The sequence below is a fragment of the Panthera pardus genome, unplaced genomic scaffold (assembly GCF_024362965.1).
Source record: "Panthera pardus isolate Hobbes unplaced genomic scaffold, ASM2436296v1 HiC_scaffold_20, whole genome shotgun sequence".
Lineage (NCBI taxonomy): Eukaryota > Metazoa > Chordata > Mammalia > Carnivora > Felidae > Panthera > Panthera pardus.
In genome coordinates, this window is record NW_026526766.1 from 14,271,783 (window position 1) to 14,293,278 (window position 21,496).

Genomic DNA, 21,496 nt, shown 5'->3' on the forward strand with positions numbered 1-21,496 from the left:
GAAAGGACTGTTTTTTCTCCATTGAATTCCCTTTGTACTGTGCTGAAAATCAATTTGATTGTATATGTATGGATCTATTTCTAGATTCTGTTTTGTCCCATTGATCCATGTGTCTATCCTTTCACCAATACTACACTGACTTGATTACTGCAGTGTTTCAGTAAGTCTTGAAATCCAATCATGAGTCTTCCCACCTGGTTTTCTTTTTCAAAATTATTTTGTCAGTTATAGGTTTTTTTTGCCGTTTTCTTATAACTCTTAGAATCAGTCTGTCAATTTCTACAGAAAGACATTGGTCATTGCTAGAACACAGAGTTTATTTTTGTTTACTGACCATATATACTATGACTTTAATAAACTCATGTTTTATTTATTTACTTTTTAGAAAGATTTTATTTTTAAGTAATCTTTACACCCAGTGTGGGACTCAAACTCAAAACCTAGAGATCAAGAGTCGCATTCTGTACCGACTGAGCCAGCCAGGCGCTCCCTCCCTTTTTATTTCTAATACTTATTTAGTTAATTCATTGGGATTTTCTATATAGACAATGATTTAAAAAAATAAAGACAGTTTTATTTCTTGCTTTCCAATCTGTATGCTACTGTATTTCTTTTTTGCCTTTATTGCACTGCTTAGGACCCCCAGTATGTTTTTGAAAAGGAATGATGAGGGCCTGTATTCTTTCCCTGTTCCTGATCTTATAAGGAAGATATTCATTCTTTCATCATTAAATATGATGTTAGCTGTAATTTCTTTGTAGATGCTTTTTATCAGTTTGAAGAAGTTTCCTTTATAGTTTGCTGAGAGTTTTTATCATGCATTGATGTTACTTTAATGCTTTTTCTGTGTCTATTGAGATCAATAAATGGGTTTTCTTCCTTAGAACATCAATTCAGTGAATTATATTAATTGATTTTAATATATTTTTTTACTGTTTATTTTTATTTTTGAGAGAGAGTGTGAGCGGGGCAGGAGCAGGGGCAGAGAGAGGGAGACAGAATCAGAAGCAGGCACCAGGCTCCATCTGTCAGCATAGTGCCAGATGTGGGGCTTGAACTCACTAACCACAAGGTCATGACCTGGGCTGAAGTCGATACTTAACCGACTGAGCCACCCAGGCGCCCCTTCATTGATTTTAATAGTGAATCAACCTTGCGTGCCCTTGGATAAAGCCTACTTGGTCATGATGTATACCCTTTCTGAAATGTGATAAATTTCATTTGCTAACATTTTGTTATAGATTTTTACATCTATGTTCATTAGAAGTACCAGTCTGTAATTTTGTCTTTGTGTTATCACAATATTAGGGCCTCATCACATGTGTTGAGAACTTTTCCTTCCTATTTTGTTTTCTGAAAGGACTTGTGTAATTAGTTTTTTTTTTAATTAGTGCTATTTCTTGTTTTGATAGTATGCCTTTTCAGAAATGTGTCTGTATCAGTAGAGGTTGTTAGATTTATGTGCATCGAGTTGTTCGCCAAATTCTCTTATTGTTCTTTTAATATCTGTTAGATTTACCTAGTGCTGTCCCTTCTTTCATTCCTGATACTGGTAATTTGTCTCCTTTCTTTTATCATCGTCAGTCTGGCCATGTGTTTATGAATTATATTAATTTTTTAAAAGCATCTCCTTTTGGTTTTATCGATTTTCTCTTTCTGTTTTCAATTTTATTGATTTTTTTAAAAAAGTAAACTCTACTTCCAGTGTGGGGCCTCAAGTCAGGACCCCAAGGTCAAGAGTTACATGGTCTACTGACTGAGCCAGCCAGGCACCCCTCAATTTCATTGATTTTGGTTTGTATTGACATTGCTTCCTTCCATTTGTTTGCTTTGAGTTTACACTTTTTCCCAGGTGCCCCCCTCCCTGCTTTCTTAAAGTAGAAGTTCAGATAGTTCTTCTTGTTTAATATAAACATTTAATTATATAAATTTCTGAAGAATATTTTAGCTTTGTTCTATACATTTCAGTGCTGTGTTTTCATTGTCATTCAGTCAAAATATTTTCTAATTTCCCTCGTGACTTCCTCTTTGACCTGCATGTTATTTAGGAATGTTTTGTTTAATTTCTGGATATAAGGGCATTTTGCAGATGTTTTTCTGTGTACTGATTAATTTCATTATGGTAAAAGAACAAATTTCAGGTTAAAAATTTTTTTTAATTTGTTTTAATTTTTTTTTTAATTTATGGCTGAGAATATGGTCTGTCTTGGAGCATGCTCCACGTGTATTTAAAGAGAATATATTGCTCTTGTTGGGTGGAGTGTTCTATAAATGTTAATTTGGTTGATACAGGCTTCTATCAACCAGGTGTTCTATAACTTCATTGATTTTTTTGCATACTTGTTCCATCAATTACAGAAAGAGAAGTGTTGAAGTCCCTAATTATACTTATGGATTTTTCTATTTCTCTTTTTATCAATAGTTTGCCTCATTTATTTTAACACCCTGTTGTTAGGTGCCTAAACATTTAAGATTATGATGTGTGTGTGTGTTTTTATTAAATTTTGTATCTAGTGTTTATTTTTTTTTGAGAGACAGAGAACAAACAGGGGAGGGACAGAGAGAGAGGGAGACACCGAATCCGAAGCAGACTCCATGCTCCGGGCTGTCAGCACAGATTGGGCTCGAACTCACGAACTGTGAGATCCTGACCTGAGCCAACGTCAGTTGCTTAACCAACTGAGCCACCCAGGCACCCCGATTATTGGGTGTTTTTTAAAAATTGATCCCTTTATTGTCATGTAATAACCATTTCTATACCTGGCAATTTTCTTTGAAGTATATTTTGATAATAATATATTGACTACGGCTTTCTGGTTTTTTTTTTTATATGTTTATTTATTTTGAGAGAGAGGGAAGAGAGAGAACGCAAGCAGGGGAGAGGCAGAGAGAGAGGAGCAAGAATCCCAAGCAGGCCCTGCTCTGTTGCACAGAGCCCGATGCAAAGCTCAGTCTCACAAACCTCGAGATCATGACGTGAGCCAAAATCAAGAGTCAGAGGCTTAACTGACTGAGCCACCCAGGTGCCCCTCCAGTTTTCTGTTGATTAGTAGTTGCATGGTTTTTTTCCTTGTCCTACTTTTAACTGTCTATATGTTTCTGTTTAAAGTGGATTTCTGCTATCTTTTGTCTTTCATTCCAAGATTTTATTTCTAGCACTTACGTTTGACTTTTAAAAATACCTTTATGAAGATTTAACTCACACACCATCCTCTTCCATTTGAAGTGTATAATTCAGTTGCTTTTAGTATATGATAGAGTTGTGCAATCATCACCACAACCAATTTTGAACATTTTCATCATCTCAGAAAGAAACCCCATGCCCATTAGTAGTCAATCTGCATTTTCCCCCCAAACACCCCTACTCTTGCTTTCTGGCTCTATCACTTTGCCTATTTTGAACATTTCATATAAACAGAATCATATAGCATGCAGTGTTTTGTGGCTGGCTTCCTAGCATAATTTTTTCAAGCATGTGGTAACATTTATCAGTACTTAATTGTTTTTTTATTACTAAGTACTCCACTGTAGAGCTATGCATCTCATTTAGCCGCTATTCATTACTTGATGGACATTTAGATTGTTTCCATTCTTTTGGCTATTAACAAATAATGTTGCTGTCAACATTCATGTACAAGTTTTTGTATGCATGTATATTTTCATTTCTTTTCTTTTTTTTTTTTTTAATTTTTTTAACATTTATTTATTTTTGAGACAGAGAGAGACAGAGCATGAATGGGGGAGGGTCAGAGAGAGAGAGACACAGAATCTGAAACAGGCTCCAGGCTCCGAGCTGTCAGCACAGAGCCCGACGCAGGGCTCAAACTCACGGACCGTGATACCATGACCTGAGCCGAAGTCGGCCGCTTAACCAACTGAGCCACCCAGGCGCCCCTATATTTTCATTTCTTATGTATGTATGTATGTATGTATGTATGTGTGTGGAGTATTGTTTGTTCTTGGCTCCTTTGTTGTAAATTAAAAAAAAATTTTTTTAAATGTTTATTTATTTTTGAGAAAAAGAGAGTGTGAATGGGGGAAGGGCAGAGAGAGAGAGGGAGACACTGAATCCAAAACAGTCTCCAGGCTCTGAGCCATCAGCACAGAGCCTGATGTGGGGCTCAAATCCACGAATCATGAGGTCATGACCTGAGCTGAAGTCTGACGCTTAACAAACTGAGCCACCCAGGTGCCCCTCCTTTGTTGTAAATTAATTGACCATATATATGTGCTTTTATTTCTGGGCTGTCAACTCTGTTCTACTGATTTATGCATTTGTTTTTATGTCCACACCATACTGTTTTGATTACTGTGGCTTTGTAATATAGTTTGAAGTCAAGAAGTGTGATGCCTCTAGCTTTGTTCTTTCTCAGGATTGCTTTGACTCTTTGAGGTCTTTTGTGGCTCCATTTACATTTTAGGATTATTTTATTTTTGTGAGAAATGTTTTTGGAACTTTGGTAGGCATTGCATTGAATCTGTAGATTGCTTTGGGTAGTGTGGACATTTTAACAATATTATACAGATATGTACAGAACATTCCACCTAAAAACAACAGAATACACTTTTCTTCTCAAGTACATGTGGAACACTCTTCAGGATAGATCCTATGTTAGGCCACCAAACAAATCTTAAAAATTTAAGAAGAGTGAAATCATATCAAGTACCTTTTTCAACCACAGCAGTATAAAAGTAGAAATAAATTACAAGAACAAAAGTGTAAACCTCAGTAATTTGTGGAAAGTAAACAACTACTGAACAACCAATGGGTCAAAGAAGAAATAGAAAGAGAAAACAAAACCAAACACCTTGAGACAAATGAAAATGGAAAGAGAACACACCATAACATATGAGATATAGCAGTAGTTATAAGAGGGACGTTCATAGCAATAAATGTTTACATCAAGAAATAAGAAAACTTAACCTAATTTTACATCTCAAGGAACTGGAAAAAGAAGAACAAATGAGCCAAACTTAGTAGAAGGAAGGAGATAACAAAGAACAGAGCAGGAAAAAAGTGAAATAGAAAGGAAAAAGACAATAGGAAAGATCAATAAAACTAAGAACTGTTTCTTTGAAAAGATAAACAAAATTGACAAATCTTGAGCTCAACTCACCCAGTAGAAAAGAGAAAGGACTCAAATAAAATCGGAAGTAAAACAGAAGTTACAATTGATACCACAGAAATACAAAAGATCCTAAGAGACTACATGAACAAATGTATGCCAACAAGTTGGAAAACCTGTAAGAAATGGATAAATTTCTAGAAACATACAACCTTTCAAGACTGAATCTTAAAGAAATAGAAAATCTTAACAGACTGATTACTAGTAAGGAGATTGAATTAATAATCAAAAGTCTCTCCCAAAACAAAAGTCCAAGACCAGACAGTTTTACTGGTGAATTCTGCCAACATTTAAAGAATTAACACCAATTCTTCTCAAACTATTCCAAAATATAGAAAAGAAGAGAACACTTCCAAACTCATTTTATGAGGCCAATATCACTCTGATAACAAAACCAGACAGGGATGTCAGAAGAAAAGAAAATTGCTGGCCTGTATCCCTGATGCACACAGATGCAAAAATTCTCAACAAAATATTAGCAGACCAAATTCAATGATACATGAAAAGGATCATACAACATGATCAAGTGGAACTTATTCTAGGGATGCAGGGGTAGTTTGACATCTCTGAATCAAAGTGATATACTACATTAATAAAATGAAAGGTGAAAATATTATGTTCATCTCAGTAAATGCAGAAAAAGCATTTGACAAAATTCAACATCTGTTTATGATAAAAACTCTCAACAAACTGGGTAGAGGAAACATACCTCAATGTAATAAAGGTTGTATATGATAAACCCATAACTAACATTAGACTCAATAGAGAAAAGCTGGAAGCTTTTCCTCTAAGATCAGGAACAAGATGAAGATACCTTTTCTTGCCACTTTTATTCAACATAGTACTAGAAGTCATAGCCAGAGTAATTAGACAAGAAAAAGAAATAAAAGGCATCCAAATAGGAAAGGAAGAACTAAAACTGTCACTATTTGCAGATGAAATTTTTAAAAATTTATTTAAGTATCTCTACACCCAACGTGGGCCTCAAACTTACAACCCTGAGATCAAGAGTCTCAGGCTCTTAGACTGAGCCATCCAGGTGCCCGTGCAGATGACATTTTTAAAAGCTTTAAGAAAGAAGATAAATCTAGGGTGCCTAGCTGGCTCAGTAGGTGGAGTATGTAATTTTGATCTCGAGGACATGAATTCAGGCCTCACTTTGAGCCTAGAGCTTACTTAAAAAATAACAAACTGTTATTTAGAAATGCTATATAATGCAATAAATTGACATAAGATAAGTGAGATTGAAATATAGGAGTTTTGATTTTTAGGCTTTTCACTTATACATTTAGCTGCACCCCCTCATTTCAGCAGATAAATCTTAGGAAATTAGTAAAAAATAATACTTGATTTTTTTTCCACTTGTAGTGTTAAATGTTTACAAAAAGCAGTGAAAGATTCTTATCACATAATGTGTAGACCATGTGCCTGTGAACTTGAAGTTTGTGCAAAATGTGGAAAGAAAGAAGACATTGTTATTCCGTGAGTATTTTTTTTTCATGTCTGGGATTTACTCTTTTAGTAATTGATAAGTGGATTTTCTTTCAAGGAAACATTCAGTAGCTCTAAGAGTCTTAAGGTGCAGTCTATCACACCAGTTTAGATTCTTTCCTTCTACCTAACAAGAAAAAAGTCTTAATTATTCATTAAAATTTTCTATCATTACAGTAAAAATAAAACTTTATATTTTTAGGAAATGGAAATATTTATCCATAAGGCTTACATTCATCACTCATCACAGAAGAATTCATTCATTATATAACTGCTTTTCTTTAGTGGACATCATATATTAATTTCTTTGAGGCTATTTTGTTGACAATAATATTATAATTGGTTGGATCTTGACTGATATTAGTCTTCAAGGATCTTTTACTCTATACTTATTTTTTTTAGGCTCCTCCTAATCAGGAAATGTAGTATAAAGTTCTTGTCACTCTATAGTTAAATAATGAAAGCCTGAGAAATAAATAGAAGTTTTAATTTTTTTTTTTTTCAATTTTAGGTTTAATAAAGAACCAGAAAAGACAGAAAATCCTGAAAGTAATCTACGTTCCAACCCTAGAAGTTGCAGAAGAAATGAAGAAGAAAGTGATGATGATTTAGATTTTGATATTGATTTAGATGACACAAAAGACAATCAAGGGGATTAATATATTCAAAGTCAGTTTGAAAACATGAAATTCCGAACAACTTTTGACTTTTGAGGGTTTTACACAAAAATACTGTGAAATCCTAATGAGAAAAATAGCAAAAACCTATATAGAAAACAGGCAAAATTCACACATGGACTATATAACTTATGCATGATACTTGGATAATTATGAAACTTTCATGTAGTGTTTTCTTACAATACATTTTTTTTAAAAAGTTTTTTAATGTTTATTTTTGAGACAGGGAGAGACAGAGCACAAATTGGGGAGGGCAAAGAGAGAGGGACACACAGAATCTGAAGCAGACTCCAGGCTCTGAGCTGTCAGAATAGAGCCCAACACGGGACTCGAACTCACAAACTATGAGATCATGACCTGAGCTGAAATCAGACACTTCACCAACTGACTCAGCCACCCAGGCGCCCCTCTTATAATACACTTTTAAGTAGCATATGCCAGAGTACCTGCCAAAGTGAATATTAGGTTATCATATTGCAGTTCAAGGGAATTATTTAGAAGAATGTGCTACCTAATATCAAACTAAACAAGATTCAGAATTGTTACTTGTGTAAGAACTATCTCATGGAAAAATCAAATGATGTAACTATAGTGCAAGCTTCAAAAATTGGTCCTCAGCACCTTTTGATAGATTGATCCCAAGTAAATGACCCACATAACAAAGTCCCTTTACTTAAAGTTTGCTTATAAAAGACTTGTTATTTATTTTTTGTAATAATGTTTAATAAGTGTATTTAAGCAGTTTTTCTTGAAAGTATTTTTACATACTGGATCACATTTTTTAACCTTTCTTCTTTTGTGAAATATACATACAGAAAAAAATATATAAAATACATATGTGTAATTTAATAAATAATTATAAGAAACATACAAGTCTCCAGATGAAGAAGCTACTTTTAAACAATATAAATTAGTTTTGTCTGATTTTTAGTCTTTTTTATGTTTTTATTTTGAAAAATCTCAAACCCAAAGAAAACAGCAAACTAGTATAATGAAACCTTGTGTATTCTTCCCGTAGATTCACAATTGATCTGTTACATTTTCATTATATCTCATTAGGTATTAGATACATATTTTATTTCCTGAACCATTCGAAAATAAGTGGCAGACATTGGATTTGAACTTTATATGAACAGACTTATACATGCATGTTATTTTGTATCTCTTTATAATGAAATAAAGAACATGGATGTGAAATTGATCCATATTGTTGTAAAAGCTTTAATTTGTTCATTTTGCAATACTGTGTTTTATTCCATCGTCTTAACATACTACAATTTATTTATCCTCTCTAATGCTGAGGGACATTTGAGTTATTTTAAAAATTTCCTAGTGCAAATAATACTGCTGTGACCATTGTTACATGTGTTTCTTGGTATAAATTTCCATTAGATGTATATTTAGTAGCGGCACAGGCCATCCAGCTATGTACATCTTCAGGATTACTGTATAATGCCAAGCTATTTTTCCAGAAGAATTGTTATCTCCTTTCCCCACAGCAATCTATTAGAGTTCCAATGCTCTGTATCCTTTTTAACTAACACTTGATCTTTACATTTCTGTCAGTTTGATAAGTGTGTAATATGTCTTTGTCTTATTAATTTTATAATTTATATGTATATGTATGCATGTATATGTTACACACACACACACACACACACACCCCACATCTTTTTGTCCATTCATCTATGGATGAACATTTAGGTTCCTTCCACATCTTGGCTATTGTCAATAATACTGCAATAAACATAGGGGAGCATATATCTTTTCAAATTAGTGTTTTGGGTAAATACCCAGTAGTGGAATTACTGGATCATATGGTGTTTCTATTTTTTTAGTTTTTGAGGAATCTTCATACGGTTGCATAGTGGTTGCACCAACTGATGTTCCCATGAACAGTACACAAGAGTTCCCTTTTCTCCACATCCTCACCTTGCTGTTTGTCTTTTTGAGGGTAGTCCTTCTGACAGGGTATGAGATGATGTCTCATTGTGGCTTTGATTTGCATCAAAGTCATGGTGCATGGTTAGTGATGTCGAGCATCTTTTCATGTGTCTCTTGGCCGTCTGTGTGTCTTCTTTGGAAAAATGTCTATTCAAACCCTCTTCCCATTTTTAATGGCTTTTTTTGTTTAAAAATATAAAATCTTATTAAAACGTTGAGGAAAATGGAGACATAAATGGAGGAAGAGAAAAATAAGTGGAAAGAGATACCGTATTCATGCTGGAGAAAGAGATACCGTATTCATGGTGAGGAAGTCTCAGTATTCTAAGATTACAATTTTGCAGAAAGTTTCCCATAATTTTGTGGGCTTACCTTTTTGCATACAAAATTATTTTCTGGCTGAGGTAACTTTTGTGGTTAAAGAGCCAACTAAATTAATTATTAGACCTAGCATAAATTCTTTCCCATCTGAATAAGTTATAAATTCTCAGATTACCTTCTTAGGAGAGAAATTTAACAAAGAGCATCACCTAGTGACATATCCTAATATCTGCATTTCTGTCTTTAGTGGTAAGAAAGGTTTTGCCTTGTTTTTTTTAAGCAAACATAAACTTAATTGTTACATTTAGTTCATTTATATTTTTTAGATTGTATTTTGTACAATCTAAAAATTTCTTTTCATTGGAACTCAGCATGGGTCTAAATCCTGCTGTATCATTTACTAAGCTGTATGTCATGGTACAAACTAGTTAATCTTTCTGTGCCTTGGTTTTCATGAGGTTGATAGGAGAATTAAATGCATTAATATGTGAAATGCCTAGAACCTATAAGAACACTATGCAATTGATGCTATTATTGCTACTGTTTGATTATATGTATAAATTGGTAATGGATTAGTAATTATTAATAATGGAGAAAGCAATTTAGTTGTTTGCCTACATTCTACAAGTTGCATATATATAAATATCTATAATGTAATATATATAAAAATTCCATATGTATGTGTGTGTGTGTGTGTATATCTATATATAGACAGAGAGAGAGAGAATGCAGAATGTATATGTATGGAATCCTGTTAGTTGCAAATCCATGTTAACTGGTTTCAGGGTCTGTTTTTTAACTACTGAGCTACTGTACCAGTCTTAATCACATTTCAAAAGCAGTTCCAAAGGTAAATAGAGAAAACTGTATTAGATGAAGGACATGGCATGAACTTACTTGGTGACTAAAAAGGCTTAGAATAATGACAATATAATAATAGCATTCGTTCGTTCAACAAATAATCGTTGAGCACCTATGTGTGCAGGGCCCTGTTCAAGATACATGGGGTACAACAATGAACAAAACAAAGATCCTTATCATTTCAGAGATGACTTTTTAGTGGGTAGAGACAGACAATTAGCAATAAACGTAGGAAGTAAATTATATTAGAAGGTGAAAAGTGCTGTGGGAAAAAATAAGGAATGCTTGAGTGATTGGGGCTCTAAGAGCTTGGATAGCCTAGGGATGGGTGTACAAGTGGGTGGGAAGTGGGCTGTGATTTTTAAGTGAGGTGCCCAGAGTGACACATTGGGGAAGAATGTCCCAGGCAGAGGAGACAGCCACAATCTGGCAAGATTTTGCCAGATTTGTTCAAGGGACAGCAAGGAAGGAAGGAAAGGATTAAGTTGGAGAGTCATAAGCCATCAGGGAGGTAATGGATGGCCCGATCATGTGAAACCCGCTTTTGAGAGGTTTCTTTTTTATCTTTGGTTTTCAGCCATTTGACTATGAAATTTTGGTTCGTGCCTTAAGGTTTTCTTAGTTCTTCAAATCTGTTGGTCACTGTCCTTAAACTTGGAAAAAAATCAATTTGTAGGTTTTCCTTTCTAAATTTTTCTTAATTATTTTTTTTAAGTAAGCTCTACACCCAATGTGGGGCTTGAACTCAAGACCCCAAGATTAAGAGTCACATACTCTACTGACTGAGCCAGCTGAGTGCCCCCAGTTTGTATGTTTTCTATTAGCCTTTCTTGTCATTCATTAATTGTCTTCTAAATAAATAGGATTAAGGTGTTGAGTGTGCTTTTAAACCCAGCTAGTAAATTGTTAATTTCAAGATACTGGATTTTGTAGTTCTAAAATGTCCATTCAGTTCTTTTTTTTACTGATTGTAACTGTTGAAATGTTCCATGTTACCTATCTTGCATATCTTTTCCTCTTTTTTTCTTTGACATATTCATTACAGTTATTTAGAAACCCTTTTTTACTTTCATTTCTTTTATCTTGATTATTGGACACTTTCTCCTGCTTTGCACATCTAATAATTTTTATTGTATGCTAGAAATTGTGGATGGTATGTTATAGAGGCTTCCTCTAAAAAACAAATTACTGGTCACATCAACCTAGTCCTAACAGAACTTGGGTGTAGGCTTTACTGGGGTGGTCTGTTTCCGTTCGCACTTATTTCTAGAATTCCTTATTCCTATCTTCTTATTCCTCAAGTATGGCCTTTATTTTTGGAAATGTATTTCCTGCGATCTTAATGTGGGTAAGCTCAGACTCCAGCACTGTGTGACCTCTGTCATCTCTGCCTGGCTCTAAGCCTCTCAGCAGCTGTTCTCTGCTAGGACTCCTTCGCTTGTGCCCTGGCTGTGGCCAGCTTCGGAGACTAAGGAATGACCAGAGAAGCAGAAGGAGAACCAAGAAAGGGTATCCTCCTGGAAGGCAAGAGGCATGTGGATTAAGTGTGGAATGTACCCTGGTACCGTTCAAAACTAAACCCTCTCCATGATAAGCTCATCAAATGTTCATCATGGCTCTGTGTAGTGCTAACAATCACTGTCCACATTTTACAGATGAGAAATCGAGGCAAAGTAATTTGGCACACAACCAAAAGTGTCAGGCCTAGGTTTTGAACCTATTCAATCATCTGATCCCAGAAACCCTTCTGGATATTAGGGTTAGTATGCATACGGATAGTATGTGAGTTGCTGACTGGATAATTCCACTGTTTTCCATACTATTACTATTCCAGGGCTGTGCTGACAGTCCTCCGCTATGCTTTCGTATTCCATTATTTCAGACAATCCTGAGCTTTTTTTCTAAAGAACCATTGGGTCCCAGGCATCCCTGGAGAGTGCTCATTGCTGATGCCCTTGAGTTCAAATCACTTTTTTATACTACTCCTTTCTGTGACTGTTATTTCCACATCTGAGTCATAATACCTGTAATCTTTCTAAGTAGGTGATGTCACTTTATTGTGAGACCTGCTTGCGTTATGGAAAGAATATAGGTGTTTGCAAGCAATTCTGAATATATCCGGTAGGTTGTATTGGGATTATCTTGCATTAGAATTATCCAGTAGGTTGCAGTGATTATCTTTTAGTACAGTAATAATTACGAGGAGAAGAAAAAGAAAGTTTTTATATGTACTTGGTACATGTGTACGTATTTTATCATGTAAGATAAACAACAGTGTTCTGAGTTAGGTGTTCTCAGCTTTTCAGGTGGCAAAACTAAGTTCAGAGGTTAACTTGCCACAGTCAAAAAGATAATAAGTAATAAACTTAAGATTCAAACCAAGTCTATATGGCTCCAAAGCCTGTATTATTTCAACCACATTTATCCAAAATTACCCATACTCCATGTCCCTAAACATTTTTTTTCCTTAAGTGAAGTTTGTAACATCACTAACTTGAACACCCCTCTGTCCCTTACTATCTCCCTCTTTCTAGGTCTTTTCCTTCCCCTGTAACATTAATTGTATACTGAATGATTGCCCTGTTCAAAAGCTACATTATTTTTTAATAGAAAGGTATAGATATCTTCCATATAGCTGTGGCTTAGAATTTTGTCACTCACGCTGTTCGGATTTGCATGGAATAGTGATGTTGGAAGACCATCTTTCATGGTTTTTATTGGCAACCCTTTTGGAGTCAGGGATGTGTATTGGGATTACATATTCAGCTCTCTACTAATGAGTCCTATACTTTTGTTAGTAATTATACAGATGGAAATGATTATGCTAGCCCAAATCTCTTACATAAGACTTTTTAATGAATTAAAGCACCAAGCTTTCAAGAGAGGTCACTACAGGGGCCCTGGGTGGCTTAGTTGGTTAAGCTTTGGCTCAGGTCATGATCTCACAGTTCGTGGGTTCGAGCCCGGCATCTGTGCTCACAGCTCAGAGCCTGGAGCCTGCTTCAGATTCGGTGTCTCCCTCTCTCTCTGCCCATTCCTGGCTCATGCTCTGTCTCTCTGTCTCAAAAATAAATAAACATTGAAAAAAAAGATATCACTACATAATAATTACACATGAGGTTGTACCTTTTATGTCTATATAGTCTTAAAAGTTAAAAAATTTTATACTCTTAAAATTGGTTTCTTCCAAAGGCAAAATGTGCATTATCATAAAATGTATAGTTAGTACTTGGACTAATATGGAGGATTTTAAGATATATATTCAATGTAAAAATATAAATAGTCCCTAGGTGTTCAGAGTTGATTAAGTGATACAATATTTCATCAAAATTTGGTTTAGAAGTTTCTGTAACCTCTAGAAATATTAATATGAAGTATAAAATTAAATTTTATTATTAAATATTTAAATTCTTAAATACTACTTAGATTTTTTCAGTATGTTTTTCGAAGACTTTTTTTTAAGTAATCTCTATACCCAACATGGGGCGTGAACTTACAACCCCAAGATCAAGAGTCACATGCTCCTACCGACTGAGCTAGCCAGGGACCCCAAGTTTTTTCATTATGTTAAAGCGAATCAAATGTCTTTGAACTCAAAATTAACATTAAGTTGTAATTAACATTTTAAAAGGTAGACGTTGTCCATTGATGAAGCTCACAGATATGATGAGCAGAAGAGTCCAAACACAATGAGATTATATATTCTATAATTCTATTTATACCTAAGTTCAAAAATAGTCAAATATAATTCTATTTATACATAAGTTCCCAAATAGAAATGTAAAATTCAACACTTACTGTATGTAAACGTTACCTGAATTGAATACAGTTGTAACACTAAATTAAAAGCACTTAATAGTATAATGTTGTCAAAACCATGTCTTGAAGTAAAGCAACATAAATCTTAACTTCAGGGGAGTAGGAAGCAGAGTGACTTGGAGGCAGAAGGATGTTTGAATCCCAACCTCGCCTGTTACTAGTTGTATGACCCTGGACCAACTGCCTTACTTTTATGACATTACCTTACGTGTACGTTACCTATTTGTAAAATAAGGATAATGACTTCTACAGTATAAAATTTCCAGAAGTGTTAAATATAGTATCCATGAAGCTCCTGGGTAGAGTAGGTGCTCATTCATGATGTTTATAAATATTATAAATTTTGGTTTTGAGATTTTCTTTTAAATTATCCTAAGAGGCTGTGTTGGGGTGAGAAGTAGGTAAGCTGGAAATTCTTGGATTAGGAAAAAGAAGAAAAAAAAAAAAAAGCTTGATTCAGAATTCTATTACACTGAAAGAGAAGAAGCAACCCCCCCCCCCCCCCCCCCATGAAAGCATTTGTACAAGAAGCGTCAGAACTGCTATTGGCTGTTTTTAATGCTTGGAAGGGGTAGACGCTTCAGTGACAACATACACAAACGTGTACAATGACAGGCTTTAGAAATAATATTTCTGACAGTAACACGTTTACAAACGGCCTTTCATTTCTTTGTTAAAACTGAGTAGGGGACGCTGGGTGGCTCAGTTGATTAAGCACCTGCCTCTTGACTTCGGCTCTGGTCATGATGTCATGGTTCGTGAGTTGGAGTCCCCCTATACGGCTCTGCACTGACAGCACTGTACCTGCTCGGGATTCTCTCTCTTTCCCTCTCTGCCCTCCCCGGCATATGCTAAGTCTCTCTCACTGTCTCTCTCTCTCTCTCAAAATAAATAAACATAAAACAAAATAAATAAAACTCAGTAATGGCATAATGCTAACTATAATATCACACACAGAGAAACTTTCTGAGAAACTTCGATAATCAAATGATCAAAAATTTTATATTTTAAAATTACATAATGAATTAAAAGTAGAAAGTTAGGGGCGCCTGGGTGGCTCAGTTGGTTGAACATCTGACTGTTGATTTTGGCTCAAGTTACAATGTCACAGTCTGGGGGATTGATTGAGCCCCCAGTCGGGCTCTGTGCTGACAGCACAGAGTTTGCTTGGGATTCTCTCTCTCCCTCTCTCTCTGCCCCTCCCCAGCTGTGCTCTCTCTCTCTCTCTCTCTCAATGATAAATTAAAAAAAGAATGTTAATTGGAAAGGCATATTCCATTACACTGAAGTTTTATTTAAATTATAAATTTGCATGTTTAAATTACAAATAAATTTTGTGTAATTATGACCTTATTTATTCTACTTTTGTTAAAATGTTTATTTTATTTATCATGACCTGAGCCAAAGTCAAGAGTCGGACGCTCAACCAACTGAGCCACCCGGGTGACCTTGTTCTACTTTTTATTTTTATTTTAATCTAGTCCCAGATTTATTTGTGGAAAATATTTTCTTTAATCTCTAAGAGAGTTTTTTTTCTTTTAACACGATAAAGAAAAATCATGGTAACATGGGGAACAACGACCTAAATGACCAATATAGGAAATGAATTGGCCCTGAGGAAAGCCAGGACCAGGTGAGGTTAGGAGGATGTTCTCCTATGGGACAAAACTGATGTCTCTCAGCAGCGGACATTACAACATGTCCGCAAACTCAGGAAACAGACGATAAGCTGACTTTTAAACTCTGTTATTTACACTTTCAAATAGTATACTCAGTATGTTTTCTGGGGAAGTACTCTAAAGCAATAGATCCAATTGTTATTCTGGGGGGAAAAAAAAAACATAATTAATACAACTACAGAGTGTCCAGAACATCTGGTAACACAGGAAGAAGAGTGTATTTATTATGCGTCACCCCAAAGCATACTGAACATAGTATTTGGAAGTGCAACTGAACAGTTAGTTACACACTGTTTAAAAATAAGTTTCTCCTATGTTTCTCGCCTTTGCAACACTCGTGACTGCCAGCTGAACAAGGCAGGTGCAGCGTGAGTGGCCTGCCAGTGGACGGTGACAAAAACAAGACTTACTGAAACAAACAAGTGTTTCTTATAAATAATTTGGAAACGATTTTGGAATCCATTTCTTGGCATTGAAAACAGTACATTTCAGATCCTGTTAAGTGATTGATTTAAACATGGGAAGTCCTCAGTCGGTGGTTCCAGAAATACCGAATGATGCTGTGCTACGGTCAGTAAAGTTGAGAGGATATCCTCCAGCAAATGAAAATCCCAGAGGAGAGAAGCTGCATGGGGGCATGCTGTCTCTGCACGGTCACGGTCATTAATATGGGGTTAGTGCTGTAGAACTGTGGTGACACATCGGTTGCAACGAAACAGACCCTGGGGGCTAGACTGGAGACAAAACAGGAATCCCAAAGCAGCTCCGTTATTTGTTTGGACAAAGCATCCGACCAGTCAACTTTTCTGTATTTTTCCATTCATATGACTTCCTCTCTTTCTGGGACCCACTTGTCAAGTACATTTTGCCCACACATGGGACAAGCCTACGGTCCCGAAGTCAATCCTGTTCTTCCCAGCTGTAAACTGACTGCAGAGGGGACCACACACGCCATGGAATTGAACTTAAAGTAGTATTTTTGTTTTTTTTATTCACTGCTGCATCGGGTGGCAAAAAAATTTTGAGGGAGTTTCGACTATGGGGTCGCTGACTCCGCCATTATGCACGAAGCCCATGAATTCCACATGTATACTCAGCATTGTTAGTAGACTGAATAATAATATGTCTTGCATATCTGTCTCCTCTTTTTATATGCAGTAGATATGATTAGTTAATGCAAATTCAAATTATTACTGAGTTCACAGTATTCTTGAAACTATGTATTTCCTCGATTTATACTAAAGGTTCAATTAGAATACATAAGGCTGTCACTGTTTTTCATTTTATTTATTTATTTAAAAAAAATTTTTTTTAACATTTATTTTTGAGACACAGAGAGACAGAGCATGAACGGGTGAGGGTCAGAGAGAGAGGGAGACACAGAATCCAAAACAGGCTCCAGGCTCTGAGCTGTCAGCACAGAGCCTGATGCAGGGCTCGAACTCATGGACCGCGAGATCATGACCTGAGCTGAAGTCTGACGCTTAACTGACTGAGCCACCCAGGCGCCCCTGTTTTTCATTTTAAAAAGGGATTCTCGGCCTGGGAATGGTTGGGAACCACTAATAAAACTATCAGCCTCATTGTGCTGTAAATCCTGTAACACTCTATGAAAGCTTCTTCCATAACATAGTGATAATTTCGTCTATGTAATTTTTAAATGTTTTTTTCTTTGAGGTATAATTTACATACCATAAAATTCACCCATTTTAAGTGTAAAATTCATGATTTGGTAAATTGACAGTGTTGTGCAGTTATCACCACAATCCAGTTTTAGTACATTCCCATCACCTCAAAAAGATCTATTGTGGCCAGTTTTAGTCATTCCCCATTCCCACCCCCAGCTTCAGGCAACTAATCTCCTGAGTCTATAAAATTGCCTGTTATGAACCTTCCATATAAATGAAATCATAAAATATGTAGTTGTTAAGTCTGGCTTTTTTTTTTTTTAAGTTTATTTATTTATTTTGAAAGAAAGCATGAGCGGGGAACGGACAGAGGGAGAGCAAGAGAAAGAGCCAGAGCAAGAGAGAGAGTCCCGTGCAGGCTCCACACTGTCAACGCAGAGCCTGACATGGGGCTCAAACTCACAAACCATGAGATCATGACCTAAGCTGAAGTCAGACACTTAACTGACTGAGCCACTCAGGCGCCCCAAGTCTGACTTCTTTCATATAACATAACATTTTTGACATATATATGTGTTGTAACATGTATCAGGAGTTCATCATTTTCTCTCTCTCTCTCTCTCTCTTTTTTTTTTTTTACTAAATAGTACCCCTCTCTATGGACATACTAATTTTGTTTACTCATTCAATTTCACTTTATAGCTATTGTGAATAATTCTGTTGTGAACATTTGTGTGTCCTTGTGTGAACCTATGTTTTTATTTTTCTTGGGTATATATACCTAGGAGTGAGCTCTCTTGGTCATGTGGTAAATTTATGTTTAACTTTTGAGAAACTACCGAATTGTTTTCCAAAGCAGCCACACCATTATACCACCTACCATCGATGTTGAGGGTTCCCCACTGAGAAGGTTCCACATTTGTAATTATTAATCCATTTTGATTATTGCCATTCTAATGGGTCTAAAGTCTCAATGTGGTTTTTGTGTGTTCCTAATGACTACTGATATTATTGACTCTGCATCCTTTTATATGCTTGTCTACCAGTTGTATGTCATCTTTGGTGAAATGTTTATTCAACACTTTGCCTATTTTTTTAACTTTTAATTTTTTTTAAAGTAATCTCTAAGCCCAACTTGAGGCTTCAGCTCAATGAACCCAAGGTCAAGGGTTGCATGGGGTGGGTTGGGGGAAAGGGTAGCTTCTGGCTGGCTCATTTGGAAGACCATGTGACTCCATCTTGGGGTTGTGAGTTCAAGCCCCATGTTGGGTGTAGAGATTACTTAAAAATAAAATCTTTTAAAAAAGTTCTTTAAAGACAAACAAACAAATAAACAAACAATGAGAGACTCTTAATGAGAGACACCTGAGTATCTCAGTTAGTTTAGTGTAGGACTCTGCTGGGTGTGGAGCCTGCTTGAGATTCTCTTTGAGAGAGAGAGAGAGAGAGAGAGAGAGAGAGAGAGAAACTCTTAACAACAGAGAACAAATTGAGGGTTGATGGAGTGAGGTGTGAGGGTGGGCTAAATGGTTGATGGGTGTTAAGGAGGGCACTTACGATGAACACTGGCTGTTATATATGTGATGAATCATTGAGTTCTACTCCTGAAATCAATACTACACTATATGTTAACTAACTAGAATTAAAAAAAAAAAAATTGAGAATAAAACCAGTGCATATTCTACCTACTGAGCCAGCCCAGCACCTTTATTTTGCCTACTTTAAACATTGGGTTGAGGCGCCTGGCTGGCTTAGACGGTAGAGCATGCAACTCGTGCGCATGTGACTTGTGATCTCAGGGTCATAAGTTCAAGCCCCACATTGGGTGTGGAGCCTACTTTTATTTTATTTATTTATTTATTTATTTATTTATTTATTTATTTTTTAATTTTTTTTTTTTTAACGTTTATTTATTTTTGAGACAGAGAGAGACAGAGCATGAACAGGGGAGGGTCAGAGAGAGGGAGACACAGAATCTGAAACAGGCTCCAGGCTCTGAACTGTCAGCACAGAACCCGACGCAGGGCTCGAACTCATGGACCACGAGATCGTGACCTGAGCCGAAGCCGGCCGCTTAACCGACTGAGCCACCCAGGCACCCCCTGGAGCCTACTTTTAAAAAAATTGTCTTGTTTTCTTATTAGTGAGTTGTAAGATTTCTTTGTATATATTTTATATACAAATCCTTTACTAGCTATAACTTGGAAATATTTTTCTGCCAGTCTGTGGCAGAATATATATATATATATATATATATATATATATATATATATATTCTGTGACTTGGTTTATATATATATATTAAATATTATATATACATATATATAATATATTTTTAAAATATATATTATATGTATGAAATATGATAAATATATCTCAATTTAAAAATATCCTTCACATTACATAATTAATAGTGTGCAGGCACAATAATCCATCTGGTAGCCGTGGAGATTTGGAGTCCTGAAGCCTAACAAACTACTACACCTCCAGCTACGTGCTGCATCATTTATGAAAGTTTTGGAGCAACCATTTGTGCGCACAGTTTTGTTGGAGTAAATTTTTAGAATTGGAAGACATGTAGAGAGCATGTCCAGCACGTTGCCTCAGTAGGTAAGCCAGGATAAAGAATTTCTGTTAGGAATTTCTGTTTTTCTTCTGTGGTGGGTATGCTATGTGCATGTCTCGAACGACTGGGGAGGGTGGGGTGCGGCACCCCTGGCAATGTGGGGAGATGGCCTTCATTTATCGTTAAGTTGAAGTGGGATTTCAGTGAGTAAATGCATTAGCGCACGCGCGTGTGAAGGGGGTGGTTCCACTAGGGTCTTCATGAAGGAAAGAAAAAATAAGTGGATCTACCTTCAATAATGAAAACTTGTAGATTCAGCAAACCAAAAAAGTCAAATGTGGATTCTCATATCAGCTCTGATTTTTCTGGACTGGCTGCTTGTTTGCTCCCCATCAGAGAATACTTAATATCTTTGCTTGTTTTTATTCAAAAATGAGTCTGCATCAGTTATTTTTTATAGAAAATACCTTTTTGTATCTTATATGCAAATGCCCTATACCTGCAGTCTCTGGCTGATGCAGTTTCTTTTGTCTCTTCCATTTGGTAGAATGAATTTGTTCCTGCTTGAATCTTTTTTTTTTTTTAAAGATTTTATTAGTTATTTATTTGTTTGTTATTTTTTTTAACGTTTATTTTTGAGAGAGAGAGAGAGACAGAGAGACAGAGCACAAGTTGGGGAAGGGCAGAGAGAGAGGGAGACACAGAATCTGAAGCAGGTTCCAGGCTCTGAGCTGTCAGCATGGAGCCCAGTGCGGAGTTCAAACTCATGAACCGCGACATCATGACCCGAGCTGAAGTCGGACACTTAACTGACTGAGCCACCTAGGCGCCCCTATTTATTTATTTATTTATTTATTTATTTATTTATTTATTAAACTCTACACCCAATTTGGGGCTCGAACTCACCATCCTGAGAGTCCCATGCTCTACCAACTGACCCAGCCAGGTGCTCTCATTCCTGCTTGAATCTTGAGCTGAAAATATTTTGTCCAGTACCCAAAAGTATAGATGCTATGAAGATCACTGTATAATGCTATTAACCCGCCCCCACCCCCACAAGAACATCAACTGAGATTAATGCTTCCTCAATAATATGATATTGGGCAGTGGTCCCCAGACCTGGGTTACATTAGAATCACCTGTGGTGTGTATTTAAAATACTAATCATCTAGCCCCTTGGACAAAGCTCTCCTGATGTATTGATAACGATCATTGTAGTTCGGGGAGCCAGTAAGGCAGGCCAAAATGGCTTGGCAGACCAGCATCCAGGCTGTGGGTGCATTTGTCATTACAGCGGGTTTAGCACGGCTGGAACGATGGGCTCACCCCTCTCGACAACATGGTACTATGGGCCCTTAGGCACAGAGCTATCTAAACCTCAGGT

The 21,496-nt window shown here is 36.1% G+C and overlaps 1 protein-coding gene across 4 annotated transcripts in view; it reads left to right on the forward strand.

Annotated features, from left to right (window-relative positions):
• The window catches only part of CUNH9orf85 (chromosome unknown C9orf85 homolog), a 125,369-nt gene that overhangs the window by 58,131 nt on the left and 45,742 nt on the right, over positions 1–21,496 (forward strand). Inside the window, exons 3-4 of one of the 4 annotated variants that reach the window (XR_008424148.1) lie at positions 85–160; positions 6,495–6,597. The exons of 1 other annotated variant lie outside the window; for it this stretch is intronic. Coding sequence is in view for 2 of the 3 variants with exons in the window: in XM_053907810.1 (XP_053763785.1) it covers positions 6,495–6,608; positions 7,129–7,276 (262 nt within the window). In the remaining variant the exon portion in view is untranslated. Of the gene's footprint in view, positions 1–84; positions 161–6,494; positions 6,609–7,128; positions 8,141–21,496 lie in introns of those variants that run through there. 2 more of the 4 variants (XM_053907810.1, XM_019463608.2) reach the window with 2 other exon arrangements.